At 35.9% G+C, this 23,340-nt stretch overlaps 1 protein-coding gene across 2 annotated transcripts in view; it reads right to left on the bottom strand.

The window, feature by feature from the left end:
- The window catches only part of ADGB (androglobin), a 190,178-nt gene that overhangs the window by 97,805 nt on the left and 69,033 nt on the right, over nt 1-23,340 (bottom strand). For both annotated transcript variants that reach the window (XM_086316626.1, XM_086316625.1), the window contains 5 exons: nt 22,999-23,228; nt 18,240-18,380; nt 15,062-15,156; nt 7,738-7,912; nt 4,573-4,663 (listed from right to left, as the gene is read on the bottom strand). In XM_086316626.1, the coding sequence (XP_086172752.1) occupies nt 4,573-4,663; nt 7,738-7,912; nt 15,062-15,156; nt 18,240-18,380; nt 22,999-23,228 (732 nt within the window). The remainder of the gene's footprint in view (nt 1-4,572; nt 4,664-7,737; nt 7,913-15,061; nt 15,157-18,239; nt 18,381-22,998; nt 23,229-23,340) is intronic.

Here is a 23,340-nt window from a genome sequence, read left to right as displayed (position 1 = left end):
TTTTGCTTCTGTCTAGGCCAGTTACAATGGATATACAAGGAAATCCGGATATTCAAGCAGTGAATACCTTAACTGAATCCAATCAAGGGTTGAAGTCACCTAGACCCAGGTTACAGAATTTCATCCACCTTAATTAGGTAAAGAACTGAAAGGAGGAATAAGAAAATCAAGTAAAGGAGTCACATGGGAAGTTCAGGTTATGAAGCCAACCTTTTGTGGTCCCTCTTAGCATAGAGATTCTAGACATCAGTGTGTGACACTTTGAATCCTGAAAAAATTAGTCCTGGTGGTCTGCAACTCCGGTTCACACAATCCACAAAATATTTGAGAAGTATGCAATCTCAATGAGCTAATAGATACTCAAAAACTATTTGGAATGATAAAATTATCATCTTAGTGGTAACACTAACTATAAAATTAAGTAGAAAAATTACAAGGTTTACTATTTTTATGTTTAAGAAAATTCTGTCTCTACGTGGTATTTTGTGTTTGCAACAGATGAAAAAAATGTAGCATGTTACATAATCTAACAAATTAGGCCATAAAATATAGCTTTGGATTTAATTTTAGGCTTATAATGAAGTTATGGAGGCTTCCCTGATGGCTCAGCGATAAAGAATCCGCCTGCAATGCAGGAAACCCAGGTTCGATCCCTGGGTCGAGAAGGTCCTCTGGAGAAGGGAATGGCTACCCATTCCAGTATTCTTGCCTGGAGAATCCCACAGACAGAGGAGCTTGGTGGGCTACAGTCCATGGGATTGCAAAAGGTCATACACGACTGAGAGTTATAGGTATAAGAGAATTTTTGGTTTGTAAAATCTAATAGTTCAGTTCAGTTCAGTCATTCAGTCGTGTCTGACTTTTTGTGACCCAATGGACCGCAGGCCTCCCTGCTGCTGCTGCTGCTGCTAAGTCGCTTCAGTTGTGTCCAACTCTGTGCGACCCCATAGACAGCAGCTCACCAGGCTCCCCCGTCTCTGGGATTTTCCAGGCAAGAACACTGGAGTGGGTTGCCATTTCCTTCTCCAATGCATGAAAGTGACAACCCAGAGGGATGGAGGAGGGTTCAAGATGGGAAACACGTGTATACCTGCGGTGGATTCATGTTGATATATGGCAAAACCAATACAATATTGTAAAGTTAAAAAATAAAATAAAAAGAAAAGTGAAAGTGAAGCTGCTCAGTCGTGCCGACTCTTAGCGACCCCTTGGACTGCAGCCTACCAGGCTCCTCCATCCATGGGATTTTCCAGGCAAGAGTACTGGAGTGGGGTGCCACTGCCTTCTCCGCCAGGCCTCCCTGTCCATCACCAACTCCCGGAGTTTACTCAGACTCATGTCCATTAAGTCGGTGATGCCATCCAGCCATCTCATCTTCTGTCGTCCCCTTCTCCTCCTGCCTTCATCTTTCCCAGCATCAAGGTCTTTTCAAATGAATCAGCTCTTTGTATCAGGTGGCCAAAGGATTGGAGTTTCAGCTTCAGCATCAGTCCTTCCAATGAACACCCAGGACTGAGCTCCTTTGGGATCGGCTGGTTGGATCTCCTTGCAGTCAAAGGGACTCTCAAGAGTCTTCTCCAACACCACGGTTCAAAAGCATCAATTCTTATGCATATGAAAAATCAAGGTTCTCCAGAAACATCATTTTGATTATTTGAATTTTTAATGATGATTTATATAATTGGTAAGGGATGTCCCTGGTGGTTCAGACAGTAAGGAATCTGCCTGCAATGAGGGAGACCTGGGTTCAATCCCTGGGTTGGGAAGATTTCCTGGAAAGGGGAATGGCAACCCACTTCAGTATTCTTTCTTGGAGAATTCCATGAACAGAGGGGCCTGGCAGACTACAGTCCATGGGGTCGCAAAGAGTCGAATATGACTGAGCGACTAACATTTTCTTCTTTCTCATATAATTGGTAAGAGTTTATTTATTATTCTTTTTGGCTTTTAAAGTACTTAAAGAAAAATAAAATATGCCACTGTTGTAAATGCAATTTAAAATGTTTAAATAAATTCAGTTAACTTTTAAAATTTATTTAAAATTTTTATAGAAATTAATAATTTATTTATAAGAATTTTTACAAGTTAAAATGAAAGTTTGAGGAAAACTAGATTTGCAAATATATAACAGAACAAATCTTTCAAACCAAAGTAGCAGCAAATTGATTTTTCTGTTTATAAGATTCGCATGGCTAGCTATGTCTACTTTGCAGCCTAGCAGTCCCTCCTCACTCACTTTTCAGTGTTTAATCATTGATGGCACAGAACTGCAGGAGCCTTAAAAGTAAGATATTTCAATATTATTTCTAATATTTTCAACTTAACTAGAATCCAAAAATTGTAGATTAACCGGCTATGATACAAACAGGCTCTAGAAGTAGGAAAATACAATGAATAGACTTCTGATCTAAATTCTGTCTGCTTTTATTCATCAGTTTATACTCTTATCATGGATTTTAATATATCCAAGGGAAGGATAAACCATATCTAGTGGTAATTGTATTCATGACATATATAAGCCTATCATATATATATATATATATATATATATATATATATATATATAAGCCATTCAAACTTTTTAATGATTTAAAAAATTAGAAACAAGTACACACATCATAAATGTAAAACCTGATGAAAACCTACCAAATAAACATGGCCATATCACCATTATTCAGATCAAGAGATATTGTCAGGCCCCACAAATCCTGCCAGGTGTCCTTGCCCATCACAGCCAACACTCCTCCCCATGGGTAACTTCCTGACTATCGAGTTCCAGCACCATATATTGCTTTTTCTTTTTAATATCTGTTTTAGTAAAATAATTAAAAATAAACCATATATATTTTGTATATGGTTTATTTGGTCTAATATTTTTGTATGTGACATTTATCTATGCTGATTTTTGTTGCAGTATTTCTTTCACTTTATATCTATATATTATCATATGTCTTAGGTTTTACTATGATATCCAGCTGCAGTTTTCTCTGCATTTACATTATGTGACTTTTCTTAGAAATTCCTGAATCTTGATTTTTTTTTAACTTTTGGGATAATTTTCCCGTTATATTTTTATTTCATGATTATTCCCCAAACTCTATCCTGTACTTCTAGGACCCATATACAAGTATGTTGATCTTTATCAACTTGTCTTATAAGTCTTTTACTGTACTTTCCCTCATTTTTTTCTTTTTGGTTTTAGTCTCTGAACATCAGTCTGAATATTGTCTTTTGACATGTTTTTCATTTTTCTGACTTGTCTTTTTTTTTGTTTGACTTAATCTGTGATTAAACACATCCATTGAATTCTAAATATCAGTTATTTTGTCTTCCTTGGTTCTAGAATCCCATTTTTTAAACAATTTTACATACTATTGAATATTATTTATTTTTATTTTTTACAACTTTATTGAGGGATTATTGAAGTATGGTTAACTTCACAAAGAATAAAATTGATAATCCTTGATATATGTACATACCCATGTGTTAGTTATCAATTGCTTCATAACAAATCACCACACTTTTAATGGTAAAATCATATCACCCACTGCTCCTTTTCATTTCTGCTATCTGTAGACTTCATTTTCACCATGATGAACTTCCCAGGTGGTACTAGTGATAAAGGATTTGCTTGCCAATTCAGAAGATGCATGAGATGCAGATTTAATCCCTGGATGGAGAACAGCCCCTGGAGTAGGAAATGGCAACATGCTCCAGCCCGTGTTCTTGCCTGGAAAATTTCATGGACAGAGGAGCCTGGCAGGCTACAGTCCACAGGTTCACGAAGAGTCAGACACAACTGAGTGACTGAGCACATAAACATGAACTCATTAAAAACATTAGACCCAGGATCACAGGTTTTATTTCTATCCCTACTGTCACATTCAAATATTAGTAAATTTGGATTCTTCCTTCCCTTCTTTCTTTTTCTTCTTCATTGTCTTTGCTGTTATATTTAGTTGCTCTTTTTGTTTGTTTCCTTCTAAGAGTGACAGGCTTCATCTCCCAGGTATTTATGACAGTCATTTGATCTTGTGATTTAATTTACCAGGTAACAAAGAGCTGACTCATTTGAAAAGACCCTGATGCTGGGAAAGATTGAGGGCGGGAGAAGAAGGGGATGACAGAGGATGAGGTGGTTGGATGGCATCACCGACTCGATGGACATGGGTTTGGGTGGACTCCAGGAGTTGGTGATGGACAGGGAGGCCTGGTGTGCTGTGGTTCATGGGGTCGAAAAGAGTCGGACATGACTGAGCGACTGAACTGAACTGAGTCAAAAACATTTCCCAATGCTAACGTTTAAAGTAAAACAAAATACTGTGTTGTTCTCAAACAGAAGCCAGAGCTGTAAAACCTGATATATTTAGGCCTTATTTTAACCAATTCAAAATTTATCTTAAATGTTTATTACTGTGAAATAGAACCTAAATTTTTGTTTTCCTATAATCACTGCATTTACACAAACTTTAATACATTTGCCACCAAACCACACAATTTTAACTGCACAAATCACAAAATACTTTATCTGTTAACAAGAGGTATTCATGGCAAAGACTGTTAAATACTTACGTTTCTGTTGGAATTGTAAATGGAGTCATTCTATAGTTCAAAAATGGACTTGAAATCTCAAGAAATTGGTCAGGCTTCTTTATTACTATTTCTAAAAAAAGAAAAGTAGTGTTCTACACTTATTAAAAGAAATATTCCAAGATTATATGTAGAATTTACCATCTAATGCAATACTGATTAGATTAGCCATTTACTCAGCAAATTTCAATAGACTTAAATAGAAATGTATGTGATACATAAAGTTTCGTACTAAAAAGGCGTTACAGATCCTGCCAATTTGAGATTTCTTTAGTCTTCCTTCAGTTGCTTTCCAGATTTACAACATGAAACAATGAAATCTCAAGGGAGAAAGTCGGCCATGTCTTCCAGAGTTATTACTGTACTTGGCATTTTCTGCTATTTCAAGTACAAGAAAGACTTTCTATAAAAGTCTTTTACTAAAAAACGTGTTCTTTTAGTTAACCTCTAACAACACAATTGCTCAAGACTTAAAAAAAAAAGTGGGCTAAATACATGAAGTTAGCAGTAGAAGAACAGAAAATGTAACAAGTAAAGGTCAGAAGTAGAAAAGAAAGCAATAGGTCAAGAAAATAGTTATGGGTATTTCTAAAGGTGTTTGAAGTAACTTCTCAATGGATAAGGCACACAGCCCACGCACTAATACGGTGAACACTGAATTAAACATTAGGCATGATTATCTTAACAAAAGCTCCTATAGCAGTGGAAAAGATGCCCACAGGATGAAGAGAAGTGAGAATATGACACAGTGCATTTGACTTTTCTGTGCTTGTTCTGTGATCATCTCTAAATTGATCTCTTTCTCTGTTTCCTGTTAATTTTCACTTGAAATTCTAAACCCAGTGGACAGAAGAAAGACAGCAATGTGGTAAGCCTCAAAGTGGAAGACCTCAGTTCTGGAATCCCATCAAGCCTGAGGTTTTCTTCCACAGCTTACAACAGAGACACAGAGTTATACAACAGTCAGTAGCAAAATCAGAAAATAGCTGTATATTCAATATTTTTCCTTTCCTTCATCTATTTCTGATGTTCTAAAAGAACTGTTTTAAGTGTGGCTCTATGCATTTAGGGTTTCCCAGGTGGCTCAGTGGTAAAGAATCCGCCTGCCATTGGAGGAGATGCAGGAGACAGTTTTGACCCCCGAGTAAAGAAAATCCCCTGGAGGAGGAATTGGCAACTCACTCCAGTATTCTTGCCGGGAAACTCCCGTGGACAGAGGAGCCTGGCAGGCTACAGTCCATGGGGTCACAAAGAGTAAGGCACAGCTGAGCACAACAACCTTTGCATTTAATTAAAATATAGCTTTTAATTAAATTAAAATATACCAAGATTTTTCTCTCAAGCATCATGTGAATTCTGATCTTTGGAAAAATGAAAGTGGACAGGAAGGAAAGAGGGAGGGAGGAAAGTTGGAAAGTTCCTGGAATCAAAATCAACAGTTGGCACTGGAGTGGCATCAACAGCCTGTTGCAGAAACTCAAGGAATGTAAGGAAATAACTGAAATAATGAAGCAGGTGGGAGAGAGGCAGACAAGGCTAGTAAAAAAAATTAAAATAAAAATAAACTGACCGTTTCTCCTTTACATCTAAGCCAGATATTTCTTTAATCTTTATTCTTTTCTGGCAAGGATAAAACATGTTGTGCTAGAAAATTTTTGCCACCAGCTGTACTGGTTGTATCAACGTAGGCAGAAAGCAAATGTGAAGAAAATTACATGGTTAACAGTTGTTATTTATATCTTAAAAACATGTAAGTTATGGTTGGAAGTAGGAGGCAAGGAACAGGTAAATACTCCAATCTCTGTGGCTGTTGTAGTTTTAGGATCCTGAGTACCACTGAGACTTATGCATTACTGTGTGGCTGAGATACAGTTCTTCTGTCCCATGCACTGAAGGATCAGCAGTACTTGAATTGGTAGCAGGAACACAGCAAGTACCATCATTAAAAGTACAAGCCGTGGTTCATGGGACCAACCATTTAAAGCTTATTTACATGCTTTTTAGGGATGCCTTTAGTAAATTGGCACTAGGTATGTTCACTGTGGTTTTGACTTCATTGTTCATTCAGGGACAGGCCTAATGCAGTAACCTCTAGAATGTGATGACCTGTTACTGGATGAGTACAATTAGAAGATAATGAGGTACTGGAAAAGAAAAAGGAAGAAAATGAGAAAGCAAGGAAATGAACACACAAAAAAGATAACAAAAAAGATAATTTAAGCTTTTGGAATAGGAAATATATATATATATATATATATACACACACACACACACACACATATATAAACCACAGCACTACAATTCTTTATCATCTTTCATTAAAAGCTGCAAGTGTAAATTAGCTACAGAAAGGCCATATGTTTACTTTGAATCAACATAAACAAACTGAGCTATTCTGTTAGGCCATAATTTTTTAATTTTTAGTTTTTGTTTTCTAATCCCCTCTGCTCATGATTTTTCATTTATGGTCTTGCTCATTTCTTCTCTTGCCATGTTGGTCTCTCTTCCATTCAAACATGGTGTTCACAGAAGGAGTGTAAATGAAGACATAGAGAAATGATTAAAGGAATAAAAAATTAGACTTGGGTTATAAGTAATTCAGAAATAAAAGACAAAAATAAGAACCAGGTGGGAACAGACTCTTTAGCATATTCTTAGCCTGTGTGAACCTGTGTATTTCCAAGCACAATTGCTGTTCATTGGCTACACGAAAATATCGACAGGAGGCAGCCCAAGCAGAAGTCCTACTCCTATAGCAGTTTCAAATAGAATTCAGTCAATTCAAAGATGATGTCCTACTGGGCACCACAGAATGATCCCCATATTTGAAATTCAGACCAGTGGGTTAACATATATGCTATTTAACTTTCTGCATTATTTGTTCCAAACCACTTTTCTATCACAGTTATAATCATAGTGCCATCATCCAAAGAATGGCCTTTATTTATCTGGTCAGTTTAGATGTGAAAACCAAACTAATCAGAGTCTGAGATGTGCAGAAGTCATCCTTTCAGACATAAAATTAGATGAAGGCTATAAGTGTAATGTTGGATTTCTTTTTTGATATATCTCTCACATTACAAATAGAACTATTAGAACTTCATAGAGGGAAATGTTGATTAGATTTTTGGACAATATGAACCATACCTTGAGCTTCATCTGTTATAACAGCTTCTTTTTTTTGACGAAAGAGTTTCCAAGGAGGTACAGGAGGTGGTTTTGGCGGTGCTATAAGGGGGCAGGATCTAGTTCTTGTCACCAGCACAGGATGGCTACAGATATGGGAAAGCCCATATTCTCTAAGCTTCTCAGCAGAATCAGCCTAAAAAGTGGAAGGCAGGGTTAAAAGGATTTTTTGTATCTGCTTTATGCATTTAAGATAACACTTTTCATCATTATAGAAATATTATCACCACTATTCTAGAGAGATATAGTGGTAATATTTCTGCATCCTTTAGCGTAAGCACCAGGGCTTCCCTGGTAGCTCAGATGGTAGAGAATCTGCCTGCAATGCAGGAGATCCAGCTTTGATCCCTGGGTCAGGAAGGTGCCCTGGAGAAGGAAATGGCAATCCACTCCAGAATTCTTGCCTGGAGAATCCCATGGACAGAGGAGCCTGGCGGGCTACAGTCCGTGGGGTTGCAAAGAGTCAGACACAACCAAGTTACTAACACGCACACATAGTGTAAGCACTATTACTGTCTGTATTTCTTTCAATCTTTTAGGGTTTCTGGGGCTCCCTTTTTTAATTTACAAAATGAGGGACTAGAACTCGAAGTCACTTTTCAGTTCTAAGATTTTAAGATTCTATGACATTGCAGAAATCTCAGCATATCAGTTTTGGTCCAAAATTAATCAACTATTACTTTTGTTGGACTTCCCTGGAGTCTCAGATGGTAAAGAATCTGCCTGCAATGTAGGAGATCCAGGTTCGATCCCTGGGTTGGGAAGATACCCTGGAGAAGGGAATGGCTACCCATCCCAGTATTCTTACCTGGAAAATTCTGTATACAGTGGAGCCTGGTGGGCTATAGTCCATATAGGGTCATAAAGAGTTGGACACAACTGAGCGACTAACACTTTCTTCAAAGGTTAAAGATTTGACACAAGTACTTAACATATAAAGTCTTTGTCAGTTTTTTTTTTTTTTTTTTGTACCAGCAATTGCTTGATAGTTTTCAAAAAACCCCACTGCCCTTACTGTGTTGGGTCCGTGAGGGTAACCAGTTGCCTTGTCTACAGTTTATGTCCTCAGGCTTCCCTACACAAAATCCCCATGATCACTCCTGACAAAGGAGGCATTCACAGAAGGGCAGATGGTCCGGGTAAATCCAAATCAAGTCATTGGAAGAAATTCAAGTCATTGTAGAAATTCAGCTACTGACTGATGGCTGAAAGATGCATAAGAAATCAAAAGGTATGTGAAGGTTGAAGTAACATACCCTGTAGTCAAATTCTGATATGCACGGTCTAAACCCTGACACATTTAAAGTAAAATAAAACATTAACTACATTAAAGTCAGTTTTGCCAATAACTGTTTTTCTTCCTAGTGGTTTTATATCATTGATTTCTATGCAAATGGCAATGTTTGAAAATGAAAATTTACAAAGCAGTCATTTGAATTAGGGTCAGAAGCTCATCTACTAGCCTATTGGAAATTACTGCCTCAGCTAGAACATGTATTATTAAGTTCAGTAGAGTTATTTAAAAGCTTTATAAATATATGGAATAAAGAGAAAAGTTACTTCAATGTTTTAAATTTTTTTTTTTAAAAAAGCACTAATTTAAGGAGAGGAAATTGTCATGCCCTTTTAATCCCATCTATATGGTGGCAATTCATTGAAGAAATTCAGAAACCTCTGAAACTATGCTTTAATAATTCAAGGTCATCTCTTTGTGACCCTTTGGACTGTAGCCTGTGGGCTCCTCTGTCCACTGAATTTCCCAGGCAAGGATACTGGAGTGGGTTGCCATTTTTCCCCTCCAGGGGATCTTCCTGATCCAGGGATTGAACTGGCATCTCTTGTATCTCCTGCATTGCAGGCAGATTCTTTACCCACTGAGCCACTGGGGAAGCTCTAAGTAGTATTTATAAGTTGAATAATTTCTGGATAGTTCATACATTTGCTCTACATATCTCAGTTCCTTCTTATAATTGCAACCAAAATTGTAATCCACTTGCTTTCTCTTTTGAACAGTGGAATACCAGAAAACAAAACTATTCAAGGCATTCAGAAGATGTAAGATATAGTATTAAATAATTATGTATGGTATTTCATCTATTATATTATTTAAATAATTCACAAAAGTATTAGCTTGATGTAAAGCATGTAAGCCAGTTTCTCATACTTCACTTTATTTCCAACATACTACACAATACTTCTGAATAAGGTAAAGTAATGCTTAATAATTGTTATAGTTTGATATTGAGAAACTTTGTTCAAGGGTTCCAGATTTCCTTATATTAGAATTAGGGACTGAGAGTAACTTAAAATAGTGAAACATTCTAGTAAAATACTTAATAGGCCTCTTCAGGAAATATTTTTGAATAATTCATGTTTTTGTTGTTGTTTAAACACTAAGTTGTATCTGGCTTTTTGCAAACCCATGTACTGTAATCTGCCAGGTTCCTCTGTCCATGGGATTTCCAAGGCAAGAGTACTGGAATGGGTTGCCATTTTCCAGGGGATCTTCCTGACCCAAGGATTAAACCCGCGTCTCCTGCACTGGCAGGCAGATTCTTTACCACTGAGTCCCCAGGGAAGCCCAAATGTAAGACAAACCAGAAGTTTCCTTGCCCATAACACCCTTTCACTCCCTTACTCAGCCCACCTCAGATATTCTAAAAGTAAGGTTTGAGAAGGTAGAGGAGGCTTTTTTAGAACTCCCAGTTAACCCATTTAAATAAAAAGAAAGTAATAAATAAACAAATAAACTAAAATTTAGAAGACCCAGAAGTAATAAGATGGGGGAATAAGGTAGGGTAATTTGTGACACTGTTTCTTTCCAAGTTTTGCTTTGTTTTCTTGCATTCTTTACCAATTCTTCACATAAAGATAAAGTTTTATTTTACAAGTTGGTCTTGTCTTTGGGGCTAGAAGTTTTTGCTATGTACTCCATTTAATAAAATTCCATTAGAAAGAATTTTCTTCTGTAGATTTATCTTCAAAACATGATATCGTCTTTATATTCTGATTTCTACCAAGAGACCCTGCTTATCCTAATAGCTAATGTAAAAGAATCAACAGGAGACTATAATGTTGGAGGCAGTTCATTACAGCTTGGAAGCTCATCTCATTACTATTACAGACACTGGGCCAATTTCTGAACCACTGGTCCCTGTAAGACATTTCAACCCCTACAGGGAGGATTTATAATGCTCTGCATGTCCAGGCTCCCTCCCACACCTCAGACTGCCTCTAAAACTTCTCCTTTTGCAATCTGTTCAAGCTCTAGTAGTCCCTTGAACCCAGTGGGTTATCCTTCACCTCCAAACTTTCCAACATAAGCTTCCTTCTGCTTCATGCATATGCTTTTTCCTACTTTCCAGGCTAACTTTAATGCCACAGCTGAAACAATTTTTTTTTTTTTCCTTTGGGAAGACTTCCCTCAGTTCAGTTCAGTTGCTTAGTCGTGTCTGACTCTGTGACTCCACGGACTGCAGCACACCAGGATTCCCTGTCTATCACCAACTTCGGGAGCTTGCTCAAACCCATGTCCATAGAGTCTGTGATGTCATCCAACCATCTTATCCTCTGTTGTCCCCTTCTCCTCCTGCCTTCAATCTTTCCCAGCATCAGGGTCTTTTCCAATGAGTCAGTTCTTTGCATCAGGTGGCCAAAATATTGGAGTTTCAGCTTCAGCATCAATCCTTCCAATGAATATTCAGGGTTGTTTTCCTTTAGGATTGATTGGTTTGATCTCCTTGCAGTCTTCTCCAACACCACAGTTCAAAAGCATCAATTATTTGGTGCTCAGCTTTCTTTATGATCCAACTCTCACATCCATACATGACTACTGGAAAAATGATAGCTTTGACTAGATGAACCTTTGTCAACAAAGTAATGTCTCTGCTTTTTAATATGCTGTCTAGGTTTGTCATAGTTTTTCTTCCCAGGAGCAAGCGTTTTATAATTTCATGGCTGCAGTCACCATCTGCAGTCACCATCTGCAGTGATTTCCCTAGTCACCCACTAGACAGAAAGATGTGTCTCTGCTATGTATTCCATACACATTTTTTTTCACTCCTTCATTAATTCATTTATTGAGTTACTCATTCAATGCACTTTATTTAAATGCTACATCTACCATATTCCAAGCAACTTCTATTATGCCAATATTCTAACTTTATTACTGTTTGCTTGTCTGCTTTTCTCATCAACTCCAAACTTTGTGGGGAGAGTCCTTATTAATCACGCTCAACATGGTGTCTTCCTCAGATTCCAGCTAGTTGTTTAGCAAAGAATAATTAATTAACATCTGTTAAATTAATGAATAAACATGCGCTTTTGGGGGGTCTTTTAAATTAAAAAATTTTGTTTACCGGTTTTTCAGTCGGAAAGACAAAAGTTCAAGTGAATTTTTCTGTGCCTTCTTTTTTGGGTAATTATGATGTAAATCTTATCTTTTTGGTTTTCAATTTTAAAAAGTATTTAAGTACTTCCCATGGAACACTCCACAAAGCATGGCTCATGGTCTTTTGTAGTCCACAGTATTAGAGGGTTTAATTTCTCTGGAATAGCTAAGGCAATGGCCAGTGTCAGGTAGTAAGATTAAGAAAAATAAAAATCAGGACTGATGCAGCCATCCTAAAAAGAGACTTAAGTTGAGGGGGGGCCCTGAGAAGCACACTTGGATTTAACCATGACTAAACTTGAATAACTTTTAATTAAAAACAGAGGAACTGCCCTTTTCTCTACATTCATAATAGCACATTATGTCCTGTTGTCTTGACAATGTTACCCTTCTTACATTGCAGACTTTTGCAGTAAGGAATGTTTCCTATCTAAAAAAGAAAAGGAGAAGGTGGAGGCAGGAAGAAGGAAAGAAACGGAAGAAGAAACGATAACATTTATGCTCCTTGGTCAAATCATCCAGAAGACAAATATAAGTGCAATAATCATACAATTGGTGTATTTACATTTCAACCAAATTTCCATTCAATTTTTTAACAGTAAGCTGTTTCTAATTAATCAAATTATTATATTACTGTCTTCTTATACTTTAATGTAATGATTTCAAACACATGGAATTCTAGCAATAAAGTGCTGGATGTCTAAAAGTCCCCCTAGAAAGTTAGGGATCAATACAAATGCAATAAGATGTTTGTCTAAATAGATTGAAGAGTAATCTGGTGAGCTTTACCCTTTAAAAGGGAAGGAGAAAAAAAAATGATTTTTTATGTCCAAAACCCAAAAATAACGTAAAAATTGTGGCAAATCTACACATCTCATGTAACTGTTAAATATTATGTTGTCAAATGTTTAACATCACAAGAAAATGTTAGTGATACAGTGTCAAGTGAAAAAGCTAATTTCCAAACAGAAAGTAAAATAGAATTTCCCTGAGTAAAAAATGTATACACATATACATGTAGAAAATATGCAGAGAAGAAAAAAAAAGCAAAGTACATATGCCAAAGTGTTAACAGTGCCTATGACTAGGCATTTATGTTACAAATATTCAAATTTTATTCCCTTTGTCCATATTTTCTAAATTTTCTATAAGTTGTTAACTTTCTAAGAAAAAAGTGATTAACATTTTTGTGTGTATTACTTTAAGGCATTCATAGGAGTGGTTTACTAGATATGAATTCGTTTAATTTGTCTTACGTTAAGAAAATACGTATGACCTGTTTATAGAGAGGTGATGTATTATGTATTAGAGGTGATGTATTAGAAATGATTTACACAGTTCTCACTGAAATACATAATTTGATGCCTTTGTTTACAATGAAAAGAATTGATAAACTATATGAAACTACATCTTTTTTTTTTTTTTTCAGGTTAAACTATTGCAATCATCTGGGCTTCCCTGGTAGCTCAGCTGGTAAAGAATCTGCTTGCAGTGTGGGAGACCTGGGTTGAATCCCTGGATTGGGAAGATCCCCTGGAAAAGGCCATGGCAACCCACTCCAGTATTCTTGCCTGGAAAAACCCCATGGACAGAGAAGCCTGGTGGGCTACAGTCCATGGGGTTGGTCTCAGAGTGGGACACAATTGAGGGATTAAGCGCAGAACAGCATTAAGAAAACTTTGCCTGTACTGAGTCCCTGTACCGAAGTGTTTAATTACAGAGACAAGACTGAAATTCAAGAATAGAATTTTCATTGAATTCTGGTATATTTTCTACTTTTGTTGTTGCAAAAGGGTGTTGACAAACTTTGGAAAATTCCTAAAGAGATGGGAGTATCAGACCACCTTACCTGTCTCCAGAGAAATCTGTATGCAGGTCAAGAAGCAACAGTTAGAACTGGACGTGGAACAATAGACTGGTTCAAGATTGGGAAAGGAGTAGAGAAGGCTGTGTACTGTCACCTGGCTTATTTAACTTATATGAGAGTACATCATGCAAAATTCCAGGCTGGATGATCACAAACTGAAATCAAGATTGCTGGGAGAAATTTCAACAACCTCATATATGCAGATGATAGTATTCTAATGGCAGAAAGTGAAGAGGGGCTTCTTGATGAGGGTGCAAGAGGAGAGTGAAAAATCTGACTTGAATCTCAACATTTAAAACTAAAGATCATGGCATCTGGTCTCATCACTTCATGACAAATAGAATGGAAAAAAGTGGGAACAGGGACAGATTTTCCTTTTTTGGGCACCAAAATCACTGCAGACTGTGACTGTGGCCATGAAATTAAAAGACGCTTGCTCCGTGGAAAGAAAGCTATGACAAATCTGGACAGTGTATTAAAAAGCAGAGACATCACTTTGCTGACAAAGGTGCATTATAGTCAAAACTACGGCTTTTCCTGTAATCATGTATGAACGTGAGAGGTGGACCATAAGGAAGGCTGAATGCTGAAGAATTGATGCTTTTGGATTGTGGAGCTGGAGAAGACTCTCAAGAGTCCCTTGGACAGCAAGGAGACCAAACTAGTCAGTCTTTAAGGAAATAAACCCTGAAAATTCATTGGAAGGACTGATGCTGAAGCTGAAGCTCTAATACTTTGGCCACCTGATGTGAAGAGTCAACTAATTGCAAAAACCCTGATGCTGGGAAACACTGAAGGCAAAAGAAGGGGATAGCAGAGGATGAGATGGTTGGATGGCATTTCAGACTCAGTGGACATGAATTGAGCAAACTCTATGAGATAGTGGAGGACTGGCTTGCTGCATTCCACGGGGTTGCAAAGAGTCAGACATGACTTGGTGATGAAAAAAACACTTTACTATAACAAATGACCACAGACACACACAAACACCATAAATTATACCAAGTTTCTTGGCCTTGAGTGCTTACCATCTTCTCTAATAAAAATATCTTCTTTTCAAACAAATAGAGAGGTGTGAAGGTTGCATATACTACCATCTGAGGGGACTGAATTGCTGAAGAACCTGTAAATCCAAACATATATTGTGTCATGGAAATTCTAGCCAAAATGGGTCTGGCAGGTCATGGTAGACCATTCAAATTTCTCAATGAACTTATCTTTGCGATGAAAAATAGGTAAACGACTTTACATGCATTTAAAAAATGTTAACTCTCAAATGTACATCTATTGTATAGAATGTCTCATTAGTTTTACTTTCATATAATTCATTAAGAAATCATTTTACTTCAATGTAAAAAAGTTATTACATTAACTCACTCTAGCTATTAGCCTATGTAACTTAACTTTCATAGAATCTTTAATTTGAATTTAAAGAAGTCTGGGAGTTTCTATGTCATTTCAAGGAGAAAGAAAACACAAATTAATTCTCTCATGAGAAAGGGAAACTAAGAAGGTAATAAATTTGAAATGTATAATGCTTGTAGATTTGCTTCTGAGAATCAATATTTATTCCCTAATATCCCTGAAATTACTACATTTGATTCATGGTGTTTTTGTCCTTTAAAGATTCTGGTCAAAACAACAGAATTTATTTTCTTCTTGTTTTTATTTTTAATTGAAAAGTTTTGTTTTATTCCTTTAAAGTTCAAGCAGTTATATATAACTGCACTAGATAATGTTTATTGAAGAATAATATCTTTATGATATTGTATCATAATAATATGTATAATATCATGTATGAAACGAGTCGCCAGTTCAGGTTCGATGCACGATACTGGATGCTTGGGGCTGGTGCACTGGGACGACCCAGAGGGATGGTACGGGGAGGGAGGAGGGTTCAGGATGGGGAACACATGTATACCTGTGGTGGATTCATTTCGATATATGGCAGAACCAATACAATATTGTAAAGTTTAAAAATAAAATTAAATTTAAAAAAAATAACTCTTGTAACGATTGAAAATTTTCCTAGATGTTTGTAATGGATACTTGCTTTCTCGTGTTTGTTAATTCTGTAATACTAAGTCCAGGCAACTTAAAATTTTTTTTTGGAATGAGTTTTCACACTAAGTTGATTTTTACTGCAATTTGTTCTTGGTAAAACATTAGTGAAATCCCCATATAGCATTAGAATTAGACAGAATTACAGTTTTGTGATTTTGTGTAAATATACTGAATATAAGTTCTATTGAAGAAAAATAAGTTAAGATTTTAGTTGACAGAAGAGCACATACTTAAAAGGCTGTAAGCAGGCAAAATGACAAAATACATATTCTTTGAATTTAGGTTAGTTATATTTTACTCATAAGTATATATTTTAATCAGAAAAAATAGAGCAAAGCAAATAAATTTAGTAAATTGAATTTTATCATTGTTATAGAATATTTAATAACCAATTTTAAATAATGAAAGCCTTCTAAAAGACACTAATGGACAGGCAAGATCAGAGAGCATTTGTTTTAGACTCATGGCTAAACTAGTAAATAAATAAAGTGAAAGTGTGGAAAAAAAAAAAAAGAATAATATCTTTAAAGCCACATTATGTAAATTAGATGTGAGCCCTGGCTCACTCCAGAATGGATAAAGATGTGAAATATGCCAAACTTATAAAAATACGTTTTCACATTTAAAATGAAACTTTGTATATGTACGGGAGCAAAATTTGTCACCCCAAAATGTATCTCCTTGGCATGAGGATTATTTTAGCCTGATGCTTTTTAAGAACAGAGAACCCCAGAATTCTTTCTTTTTATCACCTCTCATAACTGTATAAAAGAATTTGAATAAAAGGCCTGGTTCAGGCATAGCACTGTCACCAGAGAGACTATAAAGAATGTGGGCCAGGTGTGTTTGGGGGGCACTCAGCATAGCCTGGAGACCAGAGTCCTCTCTGTATTCCACTGTCTCTGCCTGGCAGAGCAAACATTTGTTTTGTAAACATTTGTTTTCCCATCTCCAGTGAATTGTTTTCCTCCCATTTGAAGTCACAACCCCTACCCCCTTTCTCCTTCTCTCACATGGTAGATAAGCCTCAATTACCTAACCTGTCTTTGGGTCTTTTTTTTCTTATAAGGTCCCATACGTAGTAATACATAATGATTATTATTTTTTTCTTCTGTGAATATGCCTCATGTCAATTTGATTCTTAGACCAGCTAGAAGAACCTGGAGAGACTAGAGAGAAATTTTTTCCTTCTCCAATACATATTTTTCATGGAGCAGAGATCTGAACCCAGGCAATTTTATTCCACAGTCCAAACTTTGAACTATATTCTGTTTCTTGAGGTTGACCTTAACTATGAGTTTGGTAGAAAAAAAGGCATTACTACCTTCATTTTTACAAAGAAACTCAGAAAAAAGTTTTGCAATCTCACAACTATAAATAATTATCAGTAAATTGGGGGATGTTATGTCATCAACTATCAAAAAAGATTGCTTAAGGTATCAATATAAGAAAAAAAAAATGTTTACTAGGAAATTAAAAATTCCAAAAAAATGACTAGTGTTTGTATTTTCTTTACCAAACCACCAAATATCTTTCTGCAAAAATGCAAAGCCATAGCTATGAAGCTGTTCTCACAAAAAAAACAGCAATGTATTCAGAAAGAAGACAAATGAAAAAAAAATGATAAAGCATAATACTGGGCATAAATGGACATATTTTCATGTAAAGAGGAGTGAACTGAGAATTATACATTCTGGAAGCACCAAGATATATGACTCAATGTTAGGACTATAAAGTTTTTTAGAAAATATTTTATATATACATATATATATAGAATCTATATAAAGGAGGACATATACTAATATGTATCAATATCTAATCAAATATTTATGTAAATATACTTATATATTTTATAATGTAAAATATGTTATATATACTATAATAATATATATTAGTATATATCTTCATTCATGTAAACACTTTTGTGACTTGTACCATAAGTACTTTGATAATCTTGGCTTCTGTCTCATGTAGGATCTTGCTTCATTATGCACAACCATCTGAGAGCTTAACAATTATGGGCAACTCTGAAAAGCTTATTTAGATATATCTGAACAGGAAATACATTTCTGTGCTCCAATTATCTCCAGCATTTTAGGAAATGTGTACAATAATTATTATTCTAGGAGACTGAGAGCTTACAATCTGACAGAGACTGTAGAGAATATTGTACATCTGATGAGGGTCTTGATCCATGTATTGACCATTTGAATTTTTCCTTTTCTCTTTCCTTCTCTCCATCTTTGCTCCTCTTCTTTCCAAGGTCTTTTGCATCAGCTTTATCTAACATGTTAAAAAAAATACAATAAATCCTTTAACTACAAAATCTCAATCTATATTGCTTATTCAATTAGTGTTGAAAAAGAAAGCTAAAACAATAGTATTATTTAAGTGTAAAAAAAAATAGCCACAAACTTCCCCAAACACGACTCACCTCAAATTAGTAACATCAAAACAAAACAAAACAAAAAGCTTTAAAAATCGACATATATTGAGAAAGATATGGCATCAATGACAACAAATAATTTTATGCTAAATGTAATCAGGTGCATATAATTTATCTGTATAAAATCATGGTGTCAGGCTAGTCTCATTTTAAAAAGAAAAAAATGTATTTAAAGTTGAGTCCTAAATGTGAAGCCCTCTTAGATTCTCTTTATTTGGGGCCTGCATTTCAAGAAACTCAGCTTTCTGCCTCTAGAATATCTTCTGGTGGAGACTGGCCACCAACCAACATCCACACCAACATCTTATTATCAACAAGATGTGCATAGTAAACCCAGTACCCAGAACCATCTACCACTTGAATTTCCATCCATATTTATATTTCTGTGAAACATGTTCTCCTTCACCTTAAAAAATTCCCTGAGATTTTTTATTTCCTAATAAATCCCTTCCAATTCTAAAACAGAAATTTAAAATTTCTACCATTCAGTCTTTTGTCATTTGCTAAATTTGTAATCAGTATTGATCAGGTTGTTTTTTTAAAAATTGCATACATAAAAAAAACTATAATATTAACACCATGTGCTGTTTCTTAGCCTCTAAAATAAAATTATCCTGGCTCTTAGCTTTATAGTAGATTTAACATCTATGTTAGATACAAAGGCAAAGATAACTATAAGTGTAGGATGAAATATTTAATTTGGAAACAAGTATAAAATAATCAGAATTTTATTTTGTGGTTTGACTTCAAACTAGTTACAGGTAATGATATATGACTTCATATATGATTTTAAAAATAGGCTTCCCTGGTGGCTCTGACAGTAAAGAATCTGCCTGCAATACAATATACCTGGGTTTAATCCCTGAGTAAGGAAGAGCCCCTGGAGAAGGGAATGGCAACCCATTCCAGAATTATTGCCTGGGAAATCCCATGGACAGAGGAGCCTGGTGAGCTCTGGTCCACGAGGTTGCAGAGAGTCAGAGACAACTGAGAGACTAAAACTTTCACTTTCACTAGACGCCTATTCAAAACCCATAACTTAAAATAATATATAATAAAATCTGTAAATAGGAAAAACACACTATTTCACATAGAAATTTGGAAAGTATGCAAAAATGTTTACCATAATGTGTTTTTGCCAATACATGAATAAATTTATTGTTCGTCTGTTGTTTCATTTCACTCATCTGGCCAACCCTTCTAAGTAAAATTAGCAGCTGAGTCCTACGTCCTACTGGAGATCATCTTCCCCTCATTCTGTAAGTTTCTGCCCTATTTTAAATAATCCTGAGAACCTTCATCTCTGCCTCTACTTCACTCTCAGCTCATAAATGGTCTGCTTATAAAGAGAGAGAATAGAAGTCTTTTTTCAGAAACCCTCAACTTCTGTCTACAAACCCATTCACCCATCGATATCTACATCTATCCCCTCTCTCATGCTCGGTGCCAAGCTGTTAGGATGGAGGAGACATTGCTGCCCAGGTTGGACCAATCCCTTCACTTTGGCTCTCTGGAAACCTGTGCTATGGCTGTCATCTCAACTACCTCTTCCAAATCGCCACTTAAAAATACTCGACCCTTCTTCATTAGATAAAAGTTTAAATATTTTCCATGAATCCCTCATTTTCCTTGATAGCTTCTACTTCTATCCTTCACAGACAAATTTATAACAGGGTTGTTTATACATTATTTTACTTCCCACTTATTTCTTAATCTCTCCAGTGTGTCTTCCACTTCCATCATTTACCAGTGCCCAGTGACCTCTGTATTGTAAAATCTAACAAAGAAATTTGAACTCCCATCATACTTCAACTCTCAACACTATTTGGAACAGACAATTCTCCGATTCTTGAAATATTCTTTTCCTTTGATTTTCAACAGTGACCTGCTCTGCTGATCTTCCTATTTTCCTGGTCATTCTTTAACCTTGTTTGTCAGCTCATTATTTTGTACCAGCTCTCAGATATTTAGCTTCTTTCAGGCTTAGTCTTAAGGTTCCTAATCTTCTCACTCTACACCATCTCATTGGGAATATCATTCATCATTTAATTTAGCATGCATTTGTCAATGATTCCCAAGGGTATATCAACAGCCTGGAACTCCTGACATGAAAAGTACACTTGATTTCTTAAAGGCACCTCAAACTCTATATGTTCTAAATCATTTTGTGATCTCTCCTCATAAAGCCATTCCTCTTTTTGGCATTACCTAGCTGCATTAAACATACTACCATCTATCCAGTTCTGCAAGTAAGAATTCTACAAATTATCTTTGCCACATCCTGCTATTTTTTACTTTATAAGTATCTCTCAATAATTTACCGTATCTGCTTCTGCACCATGAAAATCCTATTAACCTACTCCAAGCTACTATCATCTCTAACATGAGCTGATACAACAGTCATCAAATTGTTTTTCCTGTGAGTTCTCACGCCACTGACCTTCCACCTCCACCTGCATTCCAAGTTTTGTTGTTTTTTTTTTTCCAGAGAACCAGAATATCCTTTTCAAAATGTGAAATAGATCATGATTCAACTCTAAACTCTTCATTAGCTGTCAACAGCTCTTTGGTAAAAATCAAATATCTTAGCATGACCTAGAAGTTTTGACATGATCACTCTCCTACCTACTTTTTCATGTTCTTCTTCAGCCACTTTATTCCTCACATCCTCTCTTCCAGCTGAGAACATCTATCAGGTCTTCCAAGTCACTGACATTTCTGCTGCTGCCTCATAATATTTATATGTGCTCTTTCTTCTACCTAGAATTCTCTTCCTTGCACAGTCCATCATCTTCCCCCAGATATCCTAATTTTTGTGAACACAGCTCAAAATTCCTTAAGGAATTCTCCCTGGTGCCCCAGACTAGGTCTCCCATATGAACGATTTATAGTTTCCTGTATTTCCCTTCAAGACTCATGTCTTAGTATGTATTTATGATTTTTAAAATTAATGTTAGTCCTTCTCACATTACCTAAGCTCTAAGAGGTGAGATCCATGTCTGATTTTGTTCAAGTTACTGCTAATTCCTGGAACATTTATGGGTATTCTCAGCAAGTAGTACACTGATCTTTGTGACTCCATGGACTGTAGCCCGCCAGGCTCCTCTGTCCATGAAATTCTCCAGGCAAGAATACTGGAGTGGGTTGCCACTGCCTTCTCCAGGGGATCTTTCTGAGCCAGGGTTTGAACCCAAGTCTCCAGTATTGCAGGCAGACCTTTACTGACTGAGCCACCAGGGAAGCCCAGGTACATTGAATGAATGGTTAATTGGATGAATGGATGCTGCTGTTGTTAAGTCTCTAAGTCATGTCAAATTCTTAGCAACCCCATGAACTGCAGCCCGCCAGGCTCCTCTGTCCATGGGATTTCCTAGGCAAGAATACTGGAATGGGTTGCCATTTCCTTCTTTGGGTAATCTTCCCAACCCAGGGATCGAACCTGTGTCTTCTGCAGGGCAGGTGGATTCTTTACCACTGAGCTTCCTGGGAAACCCTGATAGATGCAGGGTAGACAGATGTTAATTTGTGATACACGAGAAAGAGATTCCACGTTCAAATTAATTTAGGATACACTGGGTAAAACAAATTTAACCTGGCTATTTTTTCATTTTTTCTTTATGGTATAAACTAATGCACATTAGATTATTTTAAGAGGGATCCATGATGGGGCAGATATCACACATACTTATTTTTTTTGCTTATCTTTGAGGAACATTTACAATAGTTATTTCAGGGCAATATATGATTGGAAATGCTGATGTGCAAGATCTAAATAAGAATAAAACATCAATATCTTATAAAGCATAAATATCTGAAAGACCGTTATAGATGTTATCACAGCTATACAAAATTTTAGTATTTTCTAGTATATTCAACTCTACTTGCAAGCATTATTGTTCATATGTATGGCTATATGAAATACTTTAGAAAGTATAAAATGACCAGTTATTAAATATATTTCTCACTTTAAGAGAAACACTTCTACACTTTGTAAAATAACCTGAAAAATATAATTTCTGGATTTTAACTTTCACTTTATAATAAACAACCTGCACAGTCTAATCTGTGTCCATTTCACATTTTCTGAAATAGGACCACTTTTCAGGTTTGGTATTTTGGCCCATTCCACTCTACATATGACATATAAGAAAGATGTGTTTAATGAAGGGAAACTGAAAACTTAATGTCTTTTTTTCTATATTAATACTATATTAATTTAATATCATTAAAACATATAATTACCTTTGATTACAAGGAGAGCAAAATATAGTGAAATAATTAACATAAACACCACTGCAAGCTGTAATATCCAGGAAATAGAGAAACTTCAATGACTGTTTTCACAACACTTAATAAATGACCATGCTTATAAATAGTTGTTAAATTCAGCAATGATTATAAGGCATTTATATACAATATCCATACTGAATAACATTGTGATATAAATTGTCTTACCCTTTAAAGCCCTCTCACTTTTCTCAGGCAGTTTTAGTGTTGTTATTGAATTTTCAAGTTTGAATTCCTTGCCATCTTTCACTTCTTTCCCATCCTTCACTTCTTTTCCTTGTTCTTTTAATTTGGCATCTATGTCAGTTATTTTGCTTTCAGAGCTGGACTCAGCTGACAGCTTAAACTCGGGCAATATTTCTTTCAAAAGCTCCCAAACTTTGTCCGTATATCCTGGGCTTAGGTGAAAAACAAAGTTAATTTCCAAATTAAACTTTTTACTTCACATCAAGAAATTACTGACAGAAAAAACACAAACTTGAGATTTCACAAGACCAATCAATAGTTACT

Source organism: Bos grunniens, chromosome 9, assembly GCF_055505025.1.
Source record: "Bos grunniens cultivar Pamir isolate PY7600 chromosome 9, Bosgru_T2T1.0, whole genome shotgun sequence".
Lineage (NCBI taxonomy): Eukaryota > Metazoa > Chordata > Mammalia > Artiodactyla > Bovidae > Bos > Bos grunniens.
The sequence above is the reverse complement of the archived record's forward strand: the minus strand, read 5'-3'. Positions and strand labels throughout refer to the sequence as shown.